The 22,973-nt window shown below is 38.7% G+C and overlaps 1 protein-coding gene across 1 annotated transcript in view; it reads left to right on the top strand.

The window, feature by feature from the left end:
• The window catches only part of LOC122788364, a 213,927-nt gene that overhangs the window by 45,410 nt on the left and 145,544 nt on the right, over positions 1-22,973 (top strand). Inside the window, exon 4 of the mRNA XM_044055441.1 lies at positions 17,355-17,412. Coding sequence (XP_043911376.1) covers positions 17,355-17,412 — 58 coding nt within the window. The remainder of the gene's footprint in view (positions 1-17,354; positions 17,413-22,973) is intronic.

Consider the following 22,973-nt stretch of genomic DNA (forward strand, 5'->3'; position numbering starts at 1 on the left):
TCAATATCATAAAAGTGTTCTTGCATTCTGGCTGTAAGTTTCCTTTCAGTTTTACCAATGTAAAAACTTAAACAACGGTCACGGAATGCACAACTTACAACCCCCTTGGTATTACAATTGTAATATGAATTGAACTTGATCTTGTATTTTACACTACTTATAAAAAATTAATTCCCCCTCATAAATAAATTTGCATTGTGGACAGGCACCACATCTGCCCTAACCACATTCCTATTCCTTGTGGTACTCCTAGCACCCCTTTCGAGTCTCTCTTTGATGTTAAGATTTCTCAAACAAAGAAAGGTTGGCTTATTACCTAACTTGTCTCTTAGTAACTTATTTCCCAGTGCCTGTGTGTAAGTGGCATAATGATCTTACTTTCTTGACCGTATCCCATAATAAAACTATTCTCTTATCTTGTACCTTCATTCTTCCTGTTGTAACTGGAGTTATTAAAATCTAACCCTATCTCCAAAATAGGCTGGTATAGAGTACATCTACCCTTTATGATCATTTATGATATAATTTATGAGATCATTTTTAATATATTTGAGCATATTACGGGGTAATCTCTAGCTAAAATCAGTGAGACCCGTTTGTCAATCTCTTTTTGTTAAAGTTGTTATCATCAGAAATTATTCTGGATAGCGTCACCATTTGTCGCTTCACCAAGATTTTTTTTTTCTTTATATGGATGACAGCTGTTGTAATACAAATACCCATTAGAGAAAGTAGGATTTTTGTAAATACTAGATCCTTAAACAGTATAATGTTTAGATAATTAATATTACAGTTTGAGAAATGGTAAGTAAACTTTAAGAAATGAGTAGTAGAATTAATGAGTAATAAATTCCATTAATTCATCATAATTTCCTTTCCATATAATAAAATGTCATCCAAAAAGTGAAGTTAGGTAATAATCTGACCAAAAAACTGGATCTGAACATACTTGTGCTCCCAATAGCACATAACTGCATCTATATGTAGGGAAGCATGTGTATATATATATATATATATATATATATATATATATATATATATATATATATTTCTGACATGCACAGTCATATGTACAAGTGGCTATAACTGATGGTCACGTGTGTGTGTGTGTGTGTGTGTGTGTGTGTGTGTGTGTGTGTGTGTGTGTGTGTGTGTGTGTGTGTGTGTGTGTGTGTGTGTGTGTGTGTGTGTGTGTGTGTGTGTGTGTGTGTGTGTGTGTGGTCTGTGTACATTCACACAGAGGACACCATTTTTCCTATAGGAGCAAATGGTTGAACTCTGTCAAAAGATAGTGTTCACTTTTTCCTGCTAAAGAAAAAATTAACTAAGCAAAGTGATTCTCTGAATCACTGTGCTGAGTCAATCTAGAACCACAGCCATTTCTCTGGGAGACCACATGGCTAACAGTCAAGACTCCCCCGCACTGCCACATTAGCATGCAGTTTCCCCAGCAAGGCCACTTTCTTTCTGCTATGGCCAGCAGCAGAGGAAAACCATAGAAGCAGAGTAATCTCTGAATCAGTAAGGCTTACCATGATATGGAAATATTTTCAGTTAAGGCTTCATCATCACAGTAAGTCTGTCTGAATCACATGGTTAGTGTTGATAACCAGTGGTTTAGCTATTTAAATAGTCTCTTTATTTACTGATAGGCCTTCATGCCTTTCTTTAATGAAACAAAAGATGATCAAGCTTTTCAAAATAATTAGTCCTTCTGTCATAATGTATAAGATACTTGTGCACACCTACCCAGAGCAGATAGATCATACTATCCCTTATTTGAGTAAGCTGGGTAGAATACTGGCAGCTGAGTGTTCTGACAGAGAGTTGCTGCTAATATAGTTTCATCTGAAAGAATGAGCTATCTTCTAGGACATCCCTTTACACTGGAATACCAAAATAAAGTGGTTTACACATTGAAGCTTGTAACTGAAAAGTTGCAAAACGTAAAAGGAACCAGAAAAGTACTTCCTATGAGAAATATCTTAGCTGCACTGCAAATGGCAGTTCAAAGGGAGCTGAAATCAGTTTTGTCCAACAAAATCTGTAAGTAAAAGTTATATATATATATATATATATATATATATATATATATATATATATATATATATCCTCTTGATGGTCTTACATATAGGACTCACTCCTTCAGAAAAGCAGAGGCATGGAATGTACTAGATGGAATAACCGGTATGCAAGCAGAGGTTTCAGAAACATAAACTTTGACTCAGAGACAGTATAGTCTAATAACTCCTGCATCGAACAATGCAAAAAATACAGACCTTGTAATGTTGTCCAGGGAAAAAAAATATTTTGCTTTGTATATAAGAATTTGCCATACTAAGTGTTTTAGTTTCCTCTAAGATATATAAAACCCATGAAATAAAACAGTTCTTATTAAAGCAATCCAAACTGTATATTCCAAGCTAATAGATTCAAAGTTTTGTAGATTCTTGCACTGTGACCTGAGGTTATGTTAGTAGGAACTTTTGTAGAGGCAATAGGCATGGTGAAAGAGAAGTCAGGCTCATAAAGAAAAGAATAATATGTTTATCTTGACCAAGAAGAAGTTAAGGAAATTAAATTGGATTTGTTTTGTTTCATTACATTGAGCTTTGAGTCCATGGAAAATATAAACAAGTTCTCTCTTTCAAACAGTCTCTTGAGATGTGGAAAAAAGGGCTTTGACATATATTACTATGTGGTGAACAAGATCCTTTTGGGAATCATCTCATCTGCATATTGTGAAGAAATATGTATGAATTTAACCTCCATATCTTCACAAAGATAAATTGCATTCTTAAAGCATCTACTAGCTGGATGTATATACTCAAAACAGAACTTGATAGTAGTCAAAGGCCATATTGTAAGAGCCACCCTCATATGTCAACTGCCCCTTTCCAGAGATGGAAGGTTGTAGTTCTTTCTCATCTTCTTTATCTTTTTTTATTCCCACTGCTTGCCAACTATCATGCCTCCCATAATGAAATGAATTTATGTTTCCTCATTAGGATAACTGCTGTCTCACAAACTTGTCATCTAGTCAGCCCTTAGGGATTTTAGTAATATTGCCCTACCCTCGGGTGTGTACTTCTTGCACATACCACATGAAAGCTAGCACACATGTAGCTTGGCAAGAACTAAGAGCATGTCTCAAATATTGCTGCCTGAACACAGTGCAGTGCAGTGAATTGGACGTCCCCTTTCTCCTTAGGATGGCAAACTAGCATTGGTTGCTCATTCCCATCCTGATCTGCCTCGCTCCTTCAGTGTCCAAGCCACAAATTTATTTTGACTAATCTGGGTCACAGAGCTTTATCCTTCTGAGCATGAAGCTATGCTGGATTTAGTTTTATGCATAATATTAGTTGTACTGATTTTAGGATGCCCCTTCTGAAAAATCATACTGGATAGCTGTAAGAGTTCTGTATATTACTTTTAACTCCTTTAGGCTGATGTAAATCAGCTTCTTCTACTGAGACAATTTATCCTGCAGTAATAGGCTGTTGGATTGGGTTTCCTAAACATACTGTGAAAAATCATTGATATTGGTATTGGATTTTAGATGGATGCAATAAAGTGATTCTTATCTGATTATTCTGACTTTATTCCGTATGTGCCCATTACTAGAATTCATTATTCGTGTATTTAAGAATCAGAATGACTTTGTATATATTAATATACTGAGCCCAGGTAAGTATAGATATGGTCTTGAAGATTTATCTGATCAGTTCTGGAACAAGAAACAGTGTGCAATAACAATCTTGATGTCTTTGAAGAGAAGGCACCCTTTTTATGCCTCTATTAGCAGCTGAACACGTTTCAAGTCTTATAATGGTCTGTTACCAAGCACACAATAAAACAGACAAATTTTAAACAAGCAAATGTTAAATGTTATGAAAAAGACAACTAAATTATATAATAAATAAAATTTATTTTAATTTCCATCTTAGTGTTAACAGTACTTGAAGCCTTAGGGTGCCTGTGGAACAATCTGATATTTAAGCCTGTGAGCATATTGTTTTGCATAGGGTTGATAAAATGTTTATAAAAGTAAATCTGATGTTGGTAATCTTCATTCATTCCTTACTGATGGGTGTCGGTTCCATCCTTGGAACCAAGTTGGCCTTATAACAAGATCGCACCAGCCAAAAACCTCTTGAGCTAAGCTTACCCATAGTGCCTCTCTCCCTGTTATCTCAGATCGAGTTTGTCCTTACGAAAGAAAGTGGAGGCTTTTTCTGAGCAAATTCCCGAGTACAGGATTAGGACCAAAGCCAAACCTCCAGCAGCCTTTTGGAGAGGGAAGGAGGGTGGGACGTAATGAATGAATGAAGATCAACAACACGGATGGAACATTATGATAAGAACATAACTTCTTTATCTGATGTTAATTGTCATTCATTCTTTCTTTACTGATGGGACAGAGTCCCTAGCTACTTCATGTCTTGGGAGGCCCTATTGAAGGATGCTCCTGAGTACCATTGAACCAAAGGATGCTCTCCCCCTGGAAACCAAATCCAGTTTCTAATGAGTGATAAAGGTATGAGGAGTATCCCATGTTGCAGCTGCACAAATATCATCCATGGAAGCCCTTGAATGGAGGGCAACAGAAGAATGTGCTTTGACCTTACCCAGAAGAGGGGTTTTGTTATGTTGGTAGGTGAAGCATATACCACTTAGATAAAGTTATCTTAGAAACAGATTTGGTCCTGAGTAGGATACTAATAACTGGTTGGATTTCTGTAGTGATTTAGTTATGTCTAGACAGAATTGTAGTTGTCTATGTACATCCAATAAATGAAGGCAGTATTCTCCTTTATTTGAGAAGTTTAAAAGAAAACCGGTAGGTCTGATTAATAGTCAAATTCAAAATAACTTTGGGCAGGAAAGAAGGATTAGTTTGGAGTGATACTCTGGCCTTATGAAAGACCATCTAAGGCCACTTTATGCACAAGGCTTGGAGTTCAGATATTTGTCTTGCTGAGGTGATGGCTACCAAGAATAGGGACTTCCAGGATAAAAATTTTATATCACAAGTGGCAGCAGGTTCGAAAGGAGATTGAGTCAAGGATTGTACAAATAATGTCAAACTCCAAGGTTCAATTGTTTTTTTTGACAGGTGGTCTGATGCATGAGACCCTTTTCAAATTTCAAAAAGGTTTTACAAAGACGGTGGGAAATTAAGGACGAATCTTGGAATCCATCGTTGAAATATGATATGGCAGCCAAGAGTGCTCGAACAGTGGAGGCTAACACTCCCGAATAAAGAAGGTTTGACAAGTAATCCAGTACAGCAGTAACTGGAGCTGAGCAGGGGTCTAGTTCTTTCTGTCAAGACCAAATCAGGAAGCTCTTCCACTTATTAAGATAGATTTTCCTTGTGGATGATTTCTGTGAAGCTAGAAGGAAGTTACATACAGGGGAGGAAAGATTATTCTGCCTGGCAATCACTGCAAGTGGAGAAACCAATCTGTCAGCTTGAGACTTGATATGTTTGGATGATCAACCCCTGTGGATGTGACAGCAATTCCAGAGTTGGATCCAGAATCCATGGTTGACATAACAGGCGAAGTCAAAGAAAGGGAAACCAAACTTGTCGGGGCCAGTAGGGTGCAATAAGGATTACTCTGCTTCTCAACCGAATGGCCTTCTTTATAAAGTGTGGAATCAGAGGTAGAGGGGGAAAGCATAAATAAACCCTGTGGGCCAATCATGTATTAGAGCGTCCCTTGGGGACTCCCCCTGCGGGGGGATTAGGGCAAAGTAGCTGCTGCATTTGTGGTTTGTTGGTGAGTCGAAGAGATCAGAGCAAGGCTGACCCCAGCAGTCGAAAATCTTTGCCACTATGGTTGGTTTGAGGGACCACTCATGAGGCAGGAGGATGCATCTGCTCAGTTTGTCTGCGATCACATTGGAATCCCCAGGAATGTGTGTTGCTATGAGAAAGCAGTTGGAAACTATTGCCCATTGCCAAATTCTCATGTCCTTTCGACACAACAGGTAGGACTTGGTTCCCCCTTGTTTGTTGACATGTCAGACCACTGACATGTTGTCCGACTGGATAGCAATTGTCCCTGACGGAAGGGCAGAGTGGAATGCCTGCAATGCTAGAAGCACTGTCCTCAGTTCCAGAACATTGGTATGCAGATTACTCCTCTGGTGACCAAGTACCTTGAACCAACTTCCCCTGGAAGTGCCCCCCCACCCAGTCAGGGAAGTGTCTGTGGTCACTATGGCCTTGGTCTGGGGGGGAGAGAAAGGACGACTTCATAAAGCTTCACCTGGCTTCATCCGCCAAAGTAAATCTTGTTTGCATTGATTTGTTATGTGGACTTGGAAGGACAATGGATGACTCGAAGGAGACCACTGTGCTAGTAGCAGCCACTGTAGTAATCTCTTGTGTAATCTTGCCAGTGGAACTATTATTATTGATGCTGCCACTGATCCGAGTAGTTGGAGGATTGCCCGAACTGGAACACTGTCTCAAGAGAGTATCACCCGGAGTTGGGAGGTTAGTCTTTTCAGTCTGTAAAGAGGGAGGGAGACTAGGCAAGATTGCGTATTGAAAACTGCCCCTATGAATTCCAAATTTGAGAGGAAATTACCTTGCATTTCTCCTCATTTATGGAGATCCCCAAGGATTCTGCTAGGTTTAGGATGTAATGTAGGGCTGCAACCAGTAGACACTTGGTGGGGGTGGTAAGGAGCCAATCATCTAGATACGGAAACACCTGGAATCCTTGCAGTCTCAAGTGAGCTGTTACCACTGCCATGCATTTGGTGAACACTCTGCAGGCCATAGAGAGACCAAAGGGTAGCACTCAAAATTGGTAATGATTGGCTCCCAACCGGAAGTGGAGGAATCTTCTGGAGCATTTGTCCATTTTTATGTGGTAATATGCATCCTGAAGATCTATCGAGCACATGCAATCATCTTTCTCCAGGAAGGGTAGGATAGACTGAACTGGGACCATCTGGAATTTTATTTGAATGACAAATTTGTTTAGGATGCTGAGGTCCAAGGTTGGCCTCCAGTCCCCTGGCTTTTTTGGCACTAAAAAGAATCTTGTGTAAAACCTGGATCCTATTTGGTCTGGTGAGGCTGTTTGGATGACTCTTTTTCAGAGCAGCTTTTGTATTTCTTAAGCGGCTGCTTCCCACTGGGTGGAACATCAGGAATGTGCCTTAGTGGCTTTGGGTAAGTATTGAGAGTGATGTGATAACCTCTGGCATGCAGTTATAAATTCAATTACTTTTGTGTCACTGGAACATTAAATGAATTAAGTCTGTCATCATCCATGTAAAGTTCTGTTCTAAATCATGCTAGTTGTTTCATATAACCTTAACATAGCAAGTCAGTTTGAACTTCATCATATGCAGATACCAGTGTATGTGAGCTCTTGTTTTTTTTTTTTTTGTTTTGTTTTTTTCCAGTGTAACAACTAGAGTCTTTATTCCACCGGCAGTATTTTCAGCAAACATCAGTGAATCCATTGTAAAATGGAAACTCAGTAAAATCCTTATGAGCTAAATAGTTTATTTTTTTAAAGTACTTATTCTTGGCCAATGCTTACTGACTTATCAAGTTCCCATATGGCCATGCACATCCATTCCTCATCTCTATGGTGCAGAAGCATAGCTAGGGTAGAGAAAAGGGGGCAACTACACCAGAAAAAGGTGTCGGGGGAGTGTGTGATTGCCAGATCCATTTTGTTTTTCAGTTTCTTGCTATTTATGTAAAAGTGAGGGTTTGCGGTATAGCAGGAGAGCATTAAGGCCTGGTGCTCCTCTGTGAGCAGACATTTTTTTTCTCTCTCACAGAGTGTGAGATTGTAGGGGATTAGAAACTGGTGCTGTTTCTTAGGAAAGAAAGGAAATGTGCCAGCTAGATTGAAGAACAGACCTTTTAGCTTTTGCTCCTCAACTACAGCTTTAGCTTTGCTAGGGTAAGAGCCAGTCATAGAAAAGCTTTCATCCAGGCAGCCATAAGGGAATTTCCCTTCTCTGGCCCTAAACATTCCCATGCTGGCTGGTATGCATACTCACAGATATACCACTTGTCCCATGAAGGCTACACCACAGATAAGGCTTGGTAGAGCCAAGCACACATATCCTGCCCATATGTTATATGCTATACCTTTCTCTCTCTCTCTCTCTCTCTCTCTCCACTAGGTGCTAGCTTTAAAATGGGTCAGATCACCCCCCCCTTCCTCCTGGATGCTCAGTCTCATCCTCTGTTAGCAGCCCCTCCAGTACCTGTGTTGCTAGTTAATCCTTGGTCATCTGGGTTGCAGTAAGGGCTTTATTGCTCTGCAATTTGGCCAACTATTAAAGAACTTAATTTATCAATGGTTATGGTGATATATATATATATATATATATATATATATATATATATATATATATATATATGTGTGTGTGTGTGTGTGTAGGAAGATGTATTTAACAATCTTCGTTCTGTAACCTAGAAATCTTAACAAACTGGTAAAGATTCAAAAGGGAGAACCATCCCTTAAATGCTGTTAGAAAGATAATTGTAGGACCTGTCTTACAAGACTTGGACATTTCTTGTGTGACTTTTATAAATCATGTATATGTAAAGGATGTTATGTGCTTTCTATCTGGAAGCCTCATAATTTATCTTTATCTCTTTTCAGGAGAAGATGGATTCCATTTATGTTCATATGATCCCATAAAGTTTAATGTTTTTGTAAGAAGAATTTCTTTAATGAAAATTTGAACAGAAAGACAGTGTGTCTAAGTCAGCTGTCTGGCCAAACTTTCAGTGTCAGTAGGACACATGGACTGTCTATTGGCAGCTCAAAGGTTATGATCTATTTGGTGCCTAGGTGACATACCCATTTGTGTCCCTGGTCCATCCCTGTCCTCATCCAAGCTACAACCCTCTTGTCTCAGTTCCTCTGTACTCCTGTGGTAAGGCCATCCCAATGGTAATAAGAACTATTCTAAATTAATCAAAGTGTAATTCTCTTACTGGAGCTGTAACATGGGGGTATCTAGAGCTGTGACATTTTGCATTCCACTTTATACCATTGAAGAACCAGATGCTAAAAATAAATGGTATTCAGAAATATTTGCACTGTGCTTCCCTGTATGTAACTGTGATGAAGGGAGTGTGTGTCTCCTGACTGGTACTGTGGCATTTTGCACTGCACTTGATGAGGAATTAACAGAAAGACATGCAGACGCACACACACAACATAGGTTTTCCAGTCTGATCCTGTGAAGAGCCAAAATAAAAAAAAAAATAAAATGCCTGCATAAACATTTACTCCTATACTGCAGGATTTAAAAAGTGGAATACTTGATATTAGCAACAGACCGACACTGACACCCGATGTTCTGAAATGTGTGATGGGGAAGTCTCAAATGGAGCTGTGGCATTGCAAGCTTATAGTAATGGAAAGCTAGCATTCTATACAAAACAAAAGGAAAAAGAAAGAAACAAAAACAAAAACATAAAGCACATGCTGTTAGCAGAATAATTCCAAGAATGGAACTGATAATGCTGAGTTTCGAGCTGTGACACTACATTGCACTTTGTAACAATGGACTCAGACACCTAATGGGATACTAAAAAACATGGATCAGGATCACACACTGCTGGCAAAATAGTGCTACTAAAGCTGATACTACTACTAGACTGCAGCTGTGATGTTACACTACACTTAGCAACTTAGCAGTAAGGGTGCAGAAAAACAAATTCATGCCATTGTTTTACAGAGAATAGCATGAATATTGCCAAAAACGAGAGCCACATACACGTATTGCATAGGAAGCTTGACACATGTGCTCAAGCATTACGTGCATACCCTATTGACTTTCTTTTCGTAGTGACTGCTGGCTTTGTAACCAAAATTGTAATTTCTTGCTGCGTCAGAGAAGAGGTTGGGGAAGACACAGGCTGGCCATCTCTGATCTAAGTCATATTGTGTTAAATTCTCCTTAACCAGACAAATCAGAGAGGGAAGTTATATTTCTTTATAATTTTTTTCCTCTTGAACCTTCAGAGGTACCCATTAAGGTTCATGCCCTTGAGCACTGTCTATACACTGACACGATACCAGTGAAGATACTGAAATAGGTCTTTGTTGCAATATTGAATATTTCATGCAGTATTATATAAAACTTATTTGCAGAGGTCTTATTGTGTAAGGAATGCTGCAACAAAATACAAGCTGAAATAGATATTAAACTGTTTTAGCATAGGGCTCATCAGCATAGTATAAACTGAAAGTCAAGCTATGTTCTGAACACTCAGCTTACCAAAAGCCTGATGTATGTTTATGTCAGGAGCAAAGCTGTAACTAGGGTGGTTCAAAGGGGACAGCTGCCCCAGGAGAAAGCTGTTAGGGGTGCAATCTGCAGGTGAAGGAGTGCAGAACCAGAGTTCTTTTTAAGAAGCCAGGAGAACATTGTAGCATGTTATGGTCCTCCTGATCACTTGCATTGTACTGCTCCTGTGTTCCTTTATTTTTTTTATGAGTCATTATTTGTTCCTGTTCATGGTATCTATCCACTAATTTTGTAACCTGAAACTTGAATTATTGCAAGGTTAAGCTGCAGTGCTGTTTGCCACTTTTTTATGATCTACTTGAACATTTAAAATTATATGGTTCATGCATGTTTGTTTTTGTCATCCGACAACCAATAAAGAAAAAATAACTCTCAGCAACCGTATGTTCCAAAGAATAGCAGGTTATAGATGCCCCAAAAAACTCGAAGCTCGGATACCAATGTACACAAATTTTATTACAGATAAGAGCCACACACAATGCTCACTTGCTTATACGGTTAAGCGCTTTCATCTGCCACAACACAGATTTCATCAGAACCAATAAGCTCCTACAGCCCCTTCATTTTATAGCATTTTTGGCGCCAAAATCATTCAATCAATATTATTCAATTAAAAAAGTTAAAAATACTGATAATGTACAATAATTTTTAAACAAAATATATTACAATATTTTAAAACAATCCTGTCTACCTGATGTTATAAACTATACTGTAATCTGACTTATAATCATATGAGTTATTAACTATATTATGGTCTTATAAATGAATTTTATATATTATGTTTTAATATCTACTGCCAACTTCTTGATTAAAAATTTTTTCAAACATAATGTAACATTCGTCAATGAATATATGCCTTCCAATGCACCGAATACACTTATAATAATATGAAAGCTTGTTTGACTTGTTCTTAACAAGAGCTTATAATAGCTAATACAATATTGGCATTATACTACCATATCTGTAGAATAACCTAAATATGTGGGAATGTCCTTATACCTATACAATAACCCATATGTACTGTATATACAATATGGAATATATGTATTCAAAATACAATTTTCCTAATACTTGTAGATTCAATATTAAAAGAACTTCTAGTAAGCATAATCTCCTGTATTCTAAGCTATTAGTTCAAAGCTAAAAAAGGTATTCTACAGATATGGTAGTATAATGCCAATATTGTATTAGCTATTATAAGCTCTTGTTAAGAACAAGTCAAACAAGCTTTCATATTGTTATAAGTGTATTCGGTGCATTGGAAGGCATATATTCATTGACGAATGTTATATTATGTTTGAAAACATTTTTAATCAAGAAGTTGGCAGTAGATATTAAAACATAATATACAAAATTCATTTATAAGACCATAATATAGTTAATAACTCATATGATTATAAGTCAGATTACAGTATAGTTTATAACATCAGGTAGACAGGATTGTTTTAAAATATTGTTATATATTTTGTTTAAAAATTATTGTACATAATCAGTATTTTTAACTTTTTTAATTGAATATTATTGATTGAATGATTTTGGCGCCAAAAATGTTATAAAATGAAGGGGCTGTAGGAGCTTATTGGTTCTGATGAAATCTGTGTTGTGGCAGATGAAAGCGCTTAACCATATCAGCAAGTGAGCATATTGTGTGTGGCTCTTATCTGTAATAAAATTTGTGTACATTGGTATCCGAGCTTCGAGTTTTTTGGGGCATCTATAACCTGCTATTCTTTGGAACATGTTTGTTTTTGTACCACACTTTTGGGAACTAGAAATATTCAAGATAGCCAAGCATTTTAAACAGCCAGTATTTCTCTTTATAAACTTGATGTGATGATATGAGGTATAGCCAGCTATGCCAGGAGAAGTAGGGCAGTGGATGTGTAACATATGCCGGCATGGCTAGCTGGAATTTTGTAAAGAATTATATGTCATTCCTATATCAAACTGATTTTTACAGATGCTTGTGTTTAAAACTGTATTTGTAAAGCTGCTTGTGTTAAAAATATACCAACAGTGTGCCCTGCTAGACAGAAAAAGAAATGTATGTGCATTATTGCAACTGTTTAATTGTATATGTTTTAACAGAGGATACTGGAAGAGAAGAGGTTACTCTCAAGCTTTGAAAAATAGTAAGACATAAATGTACTGGGCCTAGGCTATAAAGATGTTACCTCACAGTTTTGAATGAAGCCAGAGATGCAGTGTTTGTAAGAAGTATGGTTTATTAGCTCCTGTAGAAAGAGTGGACGTGTTTTATGGTTTTATGACTTTCAGGAGCTGCAGCAGATCTTAGCAAGGTTCTTTGTGTATTATTGACACATATGTGCTAAATCCTGGCAGTTTGTAGTAATGGGGGTTGCATGGGAGCCAGACGTCAGATGGCCAGATGTATGTGGTGTCATTCTGTAATCCATCACAACAATAATGTTTAATACTAGGTGAGACTGAAATCTCAGAACAGTCTATTTTTGGAACCTGACATTGAAGGATTACTCACCTACTTCATCATGCCTTGTTCTAGTGAATGACCAGAGAATAGTAACTCTTGAGATAAGTCAGGAAAATAAAGTGAGATTAGTTAAGTATTGTTTTACTGTAACCGTGTGAACCTGGTCACCTGTGTTATTTTTAATATTTCCTGTGGTTGAAACTCTGGTATTTGTTGTAAATGGATATTTAGTATTTTCATGTTCCTTTATTATTTATTATTAAATATATTTAAACTTGTTATTATGGCTGGTCCTTTAGAGAATATTTTAACCTTTGAGAGTACTCACATCTGTATGGTGACTCTTTGGCCACTCCTGAAAGCCTTACAGCATTGTTCAAACTACTATTCATATTAATATTAATTTCATTCAGTATAATTAGCTACCCTTGTAAGATTCATAGGTTCATAGGTTCATAGGCTAGTACTAGGCTAACTGCCCTTGCAAGCCATTTTAAGCCTAGCCAGTTATCCCCTGTGAGATTCAAACCCTGTACCTTGTGTTTGTAAGGCAAACACCTTAACCATTAGGCCACCCTCCCAAAAGAGCCTTAGAGTAGCTGGTTTGGGAGTGTCTGGTGGCAGTAATTACCTTATAGTTTGGGCAGAAGGGGGCATAGCTAAATAAAAACTCAAAGAGTGTGTGTGTGTGTGTGTGTGTGTGTGTGTGTGTGTGTGTGTGTGTGTGTGTGTGTGTGTGTGTGTGTGTGTGTGTGTGTGTCAGCTACTTGGAGCAGGGACACGAAGCACTGGTTTCACAGAGAGAGTTGTAGAGGACTTGGCTTGGACACTTGGCTAAGAACTTATTTCTGCAGCTGTGCCAGTGGGGAGCCCTACTGGGGACTTGGGGAGAGACTGGGAGAGAAACCCAGACCCTTGGCTGAGTGTGTTCCCTGTGTGCTCTTAAGGGAAATTGTGCTTGATGCAGGGAGCCACATCTGGAAATACTGGGTGTATCCATTTTTGTTCCAAGTGAACGCCCCTTTCCAGTGTCAGTGGTGAGGATTCAGGCTCCTTGATTACTGACCCAGGGTGGGGACGTCACATATTGGTGAGCAGTGGTGTGGATGTTAATTGAACTTCTGTAGCCGGTAGGCAGTTGTCACTGAAGGTGCATGTGTATTCTCAGCAGCCACAAGGTGAACATTCAGAATTTCATGTCAGAACAATTTATTTATTAGTTTATTTTGTTAGTTTAGTTTAGTCAGGGAAAGCAGGCAAAAATGTCAGCAGAGGATCGTGGCAAGCTGACAGAGAACCAGTTGGCCAAGGTGTGTGAAGCCAAATGACTAGTGCATGCCAACCTGACTAAAGAGGAAATTATTTCGGTCTTAATTGCAGATGTAGCCTAGAACACCAACCAGGGGGATAACCAGTCTGATGATAGGGATTTGCAGCCTTCAGAAAGAGGACAGTTCACCTTTTCCTCAGAGGATTTAAAAATCCATCTGGAGTTAAAGAGACTTGAACTGGAGGCCAAACATTTAGAATTAGAATCAGCAGAGAGACTGTGGTGTTTGCAGGTTGAAGAAAAGGAGAAACAGATGGAATTAGAATCAGCAGAGAGACTGTGGCATTTGGAAGCTGAAGAAAATGAGAGACTGCAGTGTTTGGAGGCTGAAGAAAATGAGAAATAGCATCAACATGAGAAGGAGATACAGACTCTTTGCCAGGGTCATGGAGGTAATGGGGAAGGGAATTACTGAACCCGAGAAGCAATAAAGATCAGTACATTTCTTCCACAATTTACTGAGGGTGATATTTTTGATAGTTTTATTCATATATTTATAAGAGTATGTAAACAGTATAATGTTGACCAAGAGCTATGGGTACCGTTCCTGACCCCCTTACTCCATGGTAAAGGTGTAACTGCTGTTTCTAAATTAATTGTTTAAATTATGATAGTCAAATATTGTTTACTTGAATGTTTTAAGTTAACACCTGAAGCTTACAGAAAAAAGTTTCATGAACATAGACACAAGGCAGAGGAAAGTGTGTGTAATTATATTGCTGAGTTAAGCACTTATTTTCATAGGTGGGTGAGTGGAAGGGCTGGCAGACCTTTTGGTGAGGGAGCAAGCCCTTAGGACTTTGCCTGAGGACATGCAAATCTGGTTGGCAGACCAAGAATTTAACTCTGCAGATGAGTTGTGGAAAAAAGGGCATCTTTCCTTAGTGACCAGGGCATCATAGCACAGGAAAGGGATACCCACTGCTGCACACGGATATAAGGGAACCCATGGTGGGCAGCTTAGACCACCCCAACAGAGTCTAACAGTAACAGTGGAAGCCAGTAGTTCAGGTACACGGCCAGAATCAAGGATTAAATGTTTTTAATGTACTGGTGGGGCCAGTTATCATATAGATGTCCATGGAGGCAAGGTGGGAACAAAAGGTGGAGGAGCCAGAAAGTGGGAATAACAGTATACCAGTGGTAAGTTGTCTAGAAACAACAGGGATACCAAACTATCATCAGAGTTTATATCCGATATTAGTGGATGGAAAACAGGCCACTGCTAAGAGAGAGACACAGCCACTGACATAACCATTGTAAAGCCTGCAGTGATTAAAGAGGAGCAGTACTTGCTTGGACAGTCCAATTCAGTCTGAGCTTTAGAAGAGACCCCATTCCAGATGCCTTTGACCAGGGTTCACCTTGGCAGGGAGGATGGAAAAGGAAGTAAACAAGTGGGTGTGTTTGAGGATATCCCTACAGATGTCTTGATAGGGAATGATTTTGATAATGCAGTACCTTGTGTGCATGTAGTTATACACAGTCAGGCTTGGAGACAGGCATGTGGGTCTAGTAGCCCGGGGAAGACCTAAACAGACCTCACACCTGAAGTCAGGGCTAGTGAGGTGACTGTTTCAGGGAGGGAGCTACCCTGCAGCAATGAGCCTGAAGGTGACCCACAGCTGCTTGTAGGTAGTGATGTTCCCTTGGACAGAGTAACTGCAAGGGCAGAGGTGAGTGGTAGTACCGAGGCTGACAGTGAGGCACCACTGTCAGAGGATACCAGACTTCCTGTGGAAGGGGAGCAGAGAAGAGTTACAAAGACAGAGTTGAGACAGGCTCAGCTCTTGAACCCTACAGTGTCTGGTGGCAGTAACTACTTTATAGTTTAGGCAGAAGGGGGCATAGCTAGTAAATCTGTGCCAGCCTTTCCCAGGTGTGTGTGTGTGTGTGTGTGTGTGTGTGTGTGTGTGTGTGTGTGTGTGTGTGTGTGTGTGTGTGTGTGTGTGTGTGTGTGTGCCAGTGAAATCTCAAAGAGTGCATGTGTCAGCTACTTGGAACGAGGACATGAAGCACTAGTTTCACAGAGAGAGTGGTAGAGGACTTGGCTTGGACACTCAGGTGAACACTTAACTCTGCAGCTGTGCCAATGGGGAGCCTTCCTGGGGAGAGACAGAGAGAGAAACCCATACCCTGGGCTGTTTGTGTTCTCTGTGTGCACTTAAGGGAAATTGTGCTTGATGCAGAGAGCTGCATCTGGAAATACTGGATGTATCTATTTTTGTTCCAAGTGAACATCCTTCTCCAGTGTCAGTGGTGAGGATTCAGGCTCCTTGATACTGGCCCAGCGTGGAGTTGTCACACTTGTAATCAGAATAATCCTGTTCCATAATATGAGATCCCAGAAGGAGGAAGGTTTTAACACAGCTGCGGAACTGGGGATCCTGTAACTATTCCTTTCCCTTTGGTATGAAAGTACTGCTTAAGAATCTTCCCAAATGGTGTGATTTACTGTTACAGTGACTTTCTGAGGAGGACAGTACTGTTGTGTCTAAGAATACATACTGTAACAGTGTACCTTTGAGGAAGGGTCACTGTAACAGTAAAGCACCCTCACTCCATATTCCTGAGAAATTTATATATATTTCTTCATAACTGTTATTTGATTTATTTCAATTACTTGTTGTTTTAGTATAATGGTTTTAGTGTTAGCTTTGTTCAGGATAATACCTTACCATAATCTTAGCTCTCTGTAGGACCAAAGGAGGCATGAAGAACAAAAAGCTTCTGGCAAACCTGACTATATATGAGTGCCTTGAACACCTATGAAAGTTCAATGGCATGATGGATAGTACCAGTAACCACATGGAAATACATGGTCTAACAAAAGCTGTTCTTGCCTGGAAACACTACAAGCAAACAAAACTCCAAATTCCATCACAGCCTAAGATCTTCATAGTGAATATAATACTGCAGATGAGACTGACCCATAGGAAGACACAGATAAGGAGATAACCCAAACAGCATAAGTTATGACTGCAGTGATATCTCCTCACAGATCTATGGTAATAGTAAGTATTCTCACATGTGTCTATCTGTACAAAACCTAAAGCTATGTTACTGATGTTGAAGGTGAAATTTCATACACTGAGTCTTCAGGTTATAGAATAGTATTTATAAAAATAATATAAATAAAAAAAGAGTATTTCAGATGTTTATGATCATATGAAAATGTGGCACCGTAACAGTGCTTGCCCAGTTAAATGGATGCACTTTACTTTCTAATCAGTCTTTCTGTTTTTTCACTTTCAGTAAATATGTGAGGAACGGACAACACAGAGCTCCATTGTTCGAGGGAATTCCAAGTCCTGTGAGTAAAAGAAATACTGAAATATTTTTGATATTTATCTATAAATGTATACACACAAGATATACATTATTAAGAAATTTCTTGTAACCTCCTCCATATCATATTTCTATACCAGGCCTGCCAAATAACAACTCTTTCCTGCCCTCAAGAGTTTTATTATTCAACATACCACATTCACTGCTTCCACATGTTATATAGAATGTTACAATCTACATACCATTTATACACATTTTCTTACCTCATTAGATACCTCCTATTATACAGCACTTCCATAATATGCCAAAATGTTGCCAGTGGACTTTGAAGCTATCACAACTCACTAGTCTGTATTTTGAATACTTCCAGCTATTTGTAAATAAGCTTTATTGCTTCATCTTTGATTATCTCTTTAGTTGCATGTAAATTGGACTTTCAGTTAGAAATAAATGAACCTGCACTTCACATTTTCCTTAATTATGTAATGAATGAATGTACTTAATCCTTAATTGTTTTTCAAGTTTTTTGAGGCAGTTAAACATTGAAACTGCAGCTGCTTTGTTACTTATATATAGTTTTAGGCACATATTTTTGTACAGGGATTCCCTGCCTGGTCACTTCTGTAATTTACTTGGTGGGTTTTCCTTTGCATCATGTATAAATAAACAAGGCCTCAGGTAGCAGTAATGTAGCTGAGTCTTTTATGCATCTGCATTTGAGCAGTGCATTGTGATACCAATAACTGCTCCCTCCCAAAGCTGCATCAGGCAGAGTAGTATGAGAGTTAAGTAGAAAAATGCTTAGCCCATTTAGCCTTCTGTATAAGAGGCAAATTGTAATTAATTCTATAAAGTAAAACTGCCTTATTTATGTTCCATCTGTACTTCTATAGGTACGTACATATTATCGCAACCAGATTTTTGCACTAATGCTGGTTGCTTCTGTTTAGGTCAAATAGTAGCACTGCAGTGTTATGAAGGTTAGAGACATGTGTTCTGTAATGTTTTTGTACTTTTAGGAAGGTTTATCGTTGAAACAGCTCATAAGATAAGGTTCAAAAACAGGTTTCCCCTTTTACCACCAGCATCTCCTGTCAGTTAAGCGAGTCCCATTCTACTGCGAACATGTTCCTTCCACATGCTGTAGTCGGTGAGGTAGGAAATCTCTGTTTTCAAACCTGTATTATTTATCAGCCGTTTTAATGATGAAGCTACCTAAGTCCACCAAACCTGTTTCTAACCTTCATAATACTGTCGTACATGATTCAAAAAAAAAAAAAAACAAAAAGGTAAAGCCGAAGAAGTAGTAGTCCTTCACCAAAAGGAACTGCAGTACAAAGTAATCCATTCCACAGATCGTACGCTAACTCCTGCATTCCTTTCAGCCCAACACACGTACATACACGCAACCACTGCGATCGCTGAATTCAATGCTGGACGTCTTTAAAGGATGCTACCCACACGCCTCAAAATTATGTCTTACTAGTTTTTTTAAAACCCCTACCGATATCCCCAACAGACCTTCTGCCAGACTACCCTTTGATATCACACTTCAGTGAGGCCATTTCAGTAAAAGTGAAGAAAGTAAAAGAGGTCGCAAAATCTGGTTGTGATAATACATAAGTACCCTTCTATCTCCCACATAGTCCCTGGTACTTGCCCAGTGGTGCTTATTCCACTGCTCATTGGTTTATTTGTTCCTCTAAGGGTAAGAGCCAGGCATTGCCTGAATAAGGCAAGTGTCATGCAGTACCTTGTTTCTGTCCAGAAAAGCCTTATCAAACCATCCATTCCCCTGTGAGGTAAGAGTTGGGCATTAGAAAATGGTCCAGACTTTGGTCCTGAGGAAGTCCCTGTTTAAACATTCTATGTCAGCAACTTGCAGCCTCATAATAGATGCCTGTTCTGGGAGAGGCATGCATGCTGCCATGAATGTTAAGAGTCCAGCTCAGCAGTGCAAGTGCTGCATCTGCAATACAAGGACCTTACCCATCCACTTTCACATGCAAGTGTTTGTCCACAAGCTGGCATCAGCTGCTTCAGCTCTCCTGCAGGCCTCTCTAGCTCCCATGCTGGTAATGGAACAAGTTTACCTGTGTCATAGTTAGGTCTTCATCTCTTTACCCTTATGGGGTTGGGCACCTGTTGCAAGCATTTTTTTAATACCATTATTAAATTATCACTTAATACATAAGCAAGAATACATTAATATAAAAGAAAACAAACCATATTAACATTTTTCCAGTTACATACATTTTACATCAGACATGCTCCTTTTTATAACTGTCATCAGTCCAATATTACATAAATTGCTCAATTCCTGACTTCCCATTTACCTCACTCTTCCTCCTCCTCCTGAACATTATTCCTCATAATTTCCTTGTATTTTTTGTAATTTGTTCCTTCCATTTTCATAAGATCCTACTTCCAATTGCTTTATCTGTATACAATATTATTTCCAATACTTCAAATGCAGTTCATTTATACTTTATTTTATTTTATTTATTTATTTTGATTTTCATTTTCCAGTAATTGCTTTTTTGGCATCCACCAGAATTAAATTTAATAAGGCTTTACTAGTTTAGGCAATTCAGATCCTGTGTCCCAGCTTAAAAGAATCATATCCTTAGTTGCACCCATTTGTTCACCAAATATTTATAGCAGAGTACTCTACATGGAATTTCTAAAGTTTGCCAACTCATTACACTTATTGAAAATATGTTCTCACTTACTTTTTTCTTCTCCATCACACTTCCAACATTACCTGAGGAAAAATTATTTTGGAGTCTGCTTGGGGTATAAAAATACCTATGCAAGCACTTCCAGGCATAAATCATAAACCTTCTAGACTTTGTTGCATACTAGGGAGTCATACATATGTCATCCCATTGTTCACTTGTAAAAAATTCCTTATCCAGTCTCTCTTCTCAATCTTTTCAAACCTCTTATGATTTTTTTCTTATAATTATCTTGCAATATTTTATATGCCCTACCAATTATCCATTTTTAACAGCAGCTTATGTTCTAGATTGAACTAAAACACTACTAGAGCTAGTCTTTCATTTAGGATTCCCCCTATCCCTTTCACTTTGCCTATACTGTGATATCAATCCCTAAAAGGGAAGTTGATCTCTAGCCTGCAGTCTAAATATCTTCTTGGCCTCATCCCATTCTACTACATTTCTCTCTCTAGTTATTTGCTCCTAATACCTTGGTTCCTTTGCCGGCTTTCTCCAGTAAATTCTAGCCCCTCTTGCCTATTCTCTGTATCCCTACTTGCAGTCTCCCTATTGGCAAAATCTCCTTTTTCCATTCTCATGTTGGCTTAGTTTTCAGAATACTTTCTGATAGTTTATGAATCTCTTAAGATTCTGCATCTAAAATCCCACTCTCTCCTTACAATTTGAATTTCCCCCCTGCTTCATCATCATCCTTTTCCACTCTGAATTATAAATTTCTGCTTGTGTTATATGTATGTGCTTTAAGTGTGTAGCTCTAAAATATCCCTTCATATCTGGTAATCCTAACTCACCTTGTTCTATTGGAAAGATCAGCTTATCCCACTTAACCCTTGCCCTCTTCCCCTCCAAGATAAATTCCTGCAACAATTTGTTTATTATTGTCCACAACTTCTCTTCTGCTTGATAAAATATGCCTGACCTTTACATAAAACTAAAGGACAAAAAGCATTTTCACTGCTTATATCTTACTATCCATATCCATAAACAAAAACTTCCAGTTTCTCAGTTTTTATATTATCTTTTGTTTGGTCTCTTCCCACATATCCTTAGCTGCCATAACAGAAACCTTTTTAATCCATACTCCTAAATACTTCATCTTATTGTGTCCCAATAAATATGGGTATTGCTAAGCCAATTAATGTGTGGGTACATAATTTATGCCTATAGGCTTTGTTTAATCTTCATTAATTTTATGTCTCAAAAAGACTTGAAACTGTCTCAAAATGTTCCACAACACTTAAATGTCATTTTCTGAGTTTATCAGGTACAAAGTAATATAATCTGCAAATAAAGCTAACTTTTCTTGATAACCACACCAATTATATCCTTGAACTTCTGAGTCCCTTATTTTCTTTGCCAATGACTCTACAAATAAAGCAAATAGCAAAGAGCAAAGTGGACACCCTTGCCTGGTTCCTCTATTCAGACACAGATTATCAGAGATCCCCCCCCCCACCCAAGAACAAAAAGGATGACAAATTTCTCCAAAGCAAACTATAGCCTCCTAAGCGATGGCATAAATAGTTTCAAACCCCTTGCTAAAACTGTCAGCAATAATTCCTGTACAGAAGTGTGCACAAATGCCGTCTATAAACACGTATACAAATTTATAGACTCAGCTGTACCTGAACAGATCAAAAGAAGGTCCTCACAAAAAAAAATACAAGCCACCCTGCTGGACATCAATCATAAATAGGTTATACAACAAGAGGAAGAAACTAATGTCCAAGAACAAGTGGGAACCGACTCAGCAGAGGAAGGACACCCTCCACAGCTTGAACAAGCAAATTAAATATATTGTAAAGCCAATTACAAAGCTAAACTAGTATCAATAGCTAAGGATAATCACAAGGCATTGTTTAGCTATGTTAGAAATCTAAAAGGGAAGGCCCAGCTTTATGCTGAATTAGTGGTGGACGATACCACTCCTACTGACCCTGAGGACATTGCCAACCTGCTAGCAGACAGATTTGTTGCAAACTTCACCCCGCTGCCCCACCAGACATACACCAAAGCATACCTGTCATCAGTTCTCTACCTAGTATTTGTAAAGAGCAGGTCTTAACCACACTCTCCATAGCCAAAAACACATCCTTTATGGGATCAGATAACATCCCAGGCTGCCTACTAAATGGTCTAAAACAGAACTTAGCAGAACCACTTGGCACTTTCTTCAGCCACTGTCTAAATACTGGCTTTGTCCCAGCAGAGTGGAAAACAGCAACAGTAATTCCCTTGCACAAAGGGGGGGGGGGGTCCATCAACTGACCTTAGGAACTATAAACCCATAAGTCTAATCAGCTTTATGTGCAAGGCCATGGAGAGAATCACTATGGACCTTATCAACAAAGACATATGTGACCTTCAAACTCTTGACCCATCCCAATCTGGCTTTGTTAAGAGTAGATCATGCTTATTAAGCCTGTTGGACTTCTTTGAGAATGCCACCAAAGTCTTGGATGGAGGCTAAACAGTACATACAGCCTTTCTTGCCTTAACCAAGGCTTTTGACACAATTCCCCACTCAGGCATCATTGAGAAACTCACCCAGCTGGTTATTAACCCATACATCACATCACTAGATGGGTAACCAACTGGCTCACTGACTGAATGCATACAGTCAAAGTTGGGGATTCCACCTCTACAATCAGACCAGTTACCAGTGGTGTACCACAAGGATCTGTGCTGAGTCCCCAACTGCTTGGAATCTATTTCTCAGAAGTCTAGGTGAAAATAGATGGCCTGTGGCTTGCCAAGTTTGCTAATGACTGCAAACTTGGTGCAATCGCTGAGTCCCCAAACAATGTTGACATACTACAAAAAGGGCTTACACAGACAAATGATT

The sequence above is a fragment of the Protopterus annectens genome, chromosome 13.part0 (genome assembly GCF_019279795.1).
Source record: "Protopterus annectens isolate FY-2018-M chromosome 13.part0, PAN1.0, whole genome shotgun sequence".
NCBI classification, from domain to species: domain Eukaryota; kingdom Metazoa; phylum Chordata; order Ceratodontiformes; family Protopteridae; genus Protopterus; species Protopterus annectens.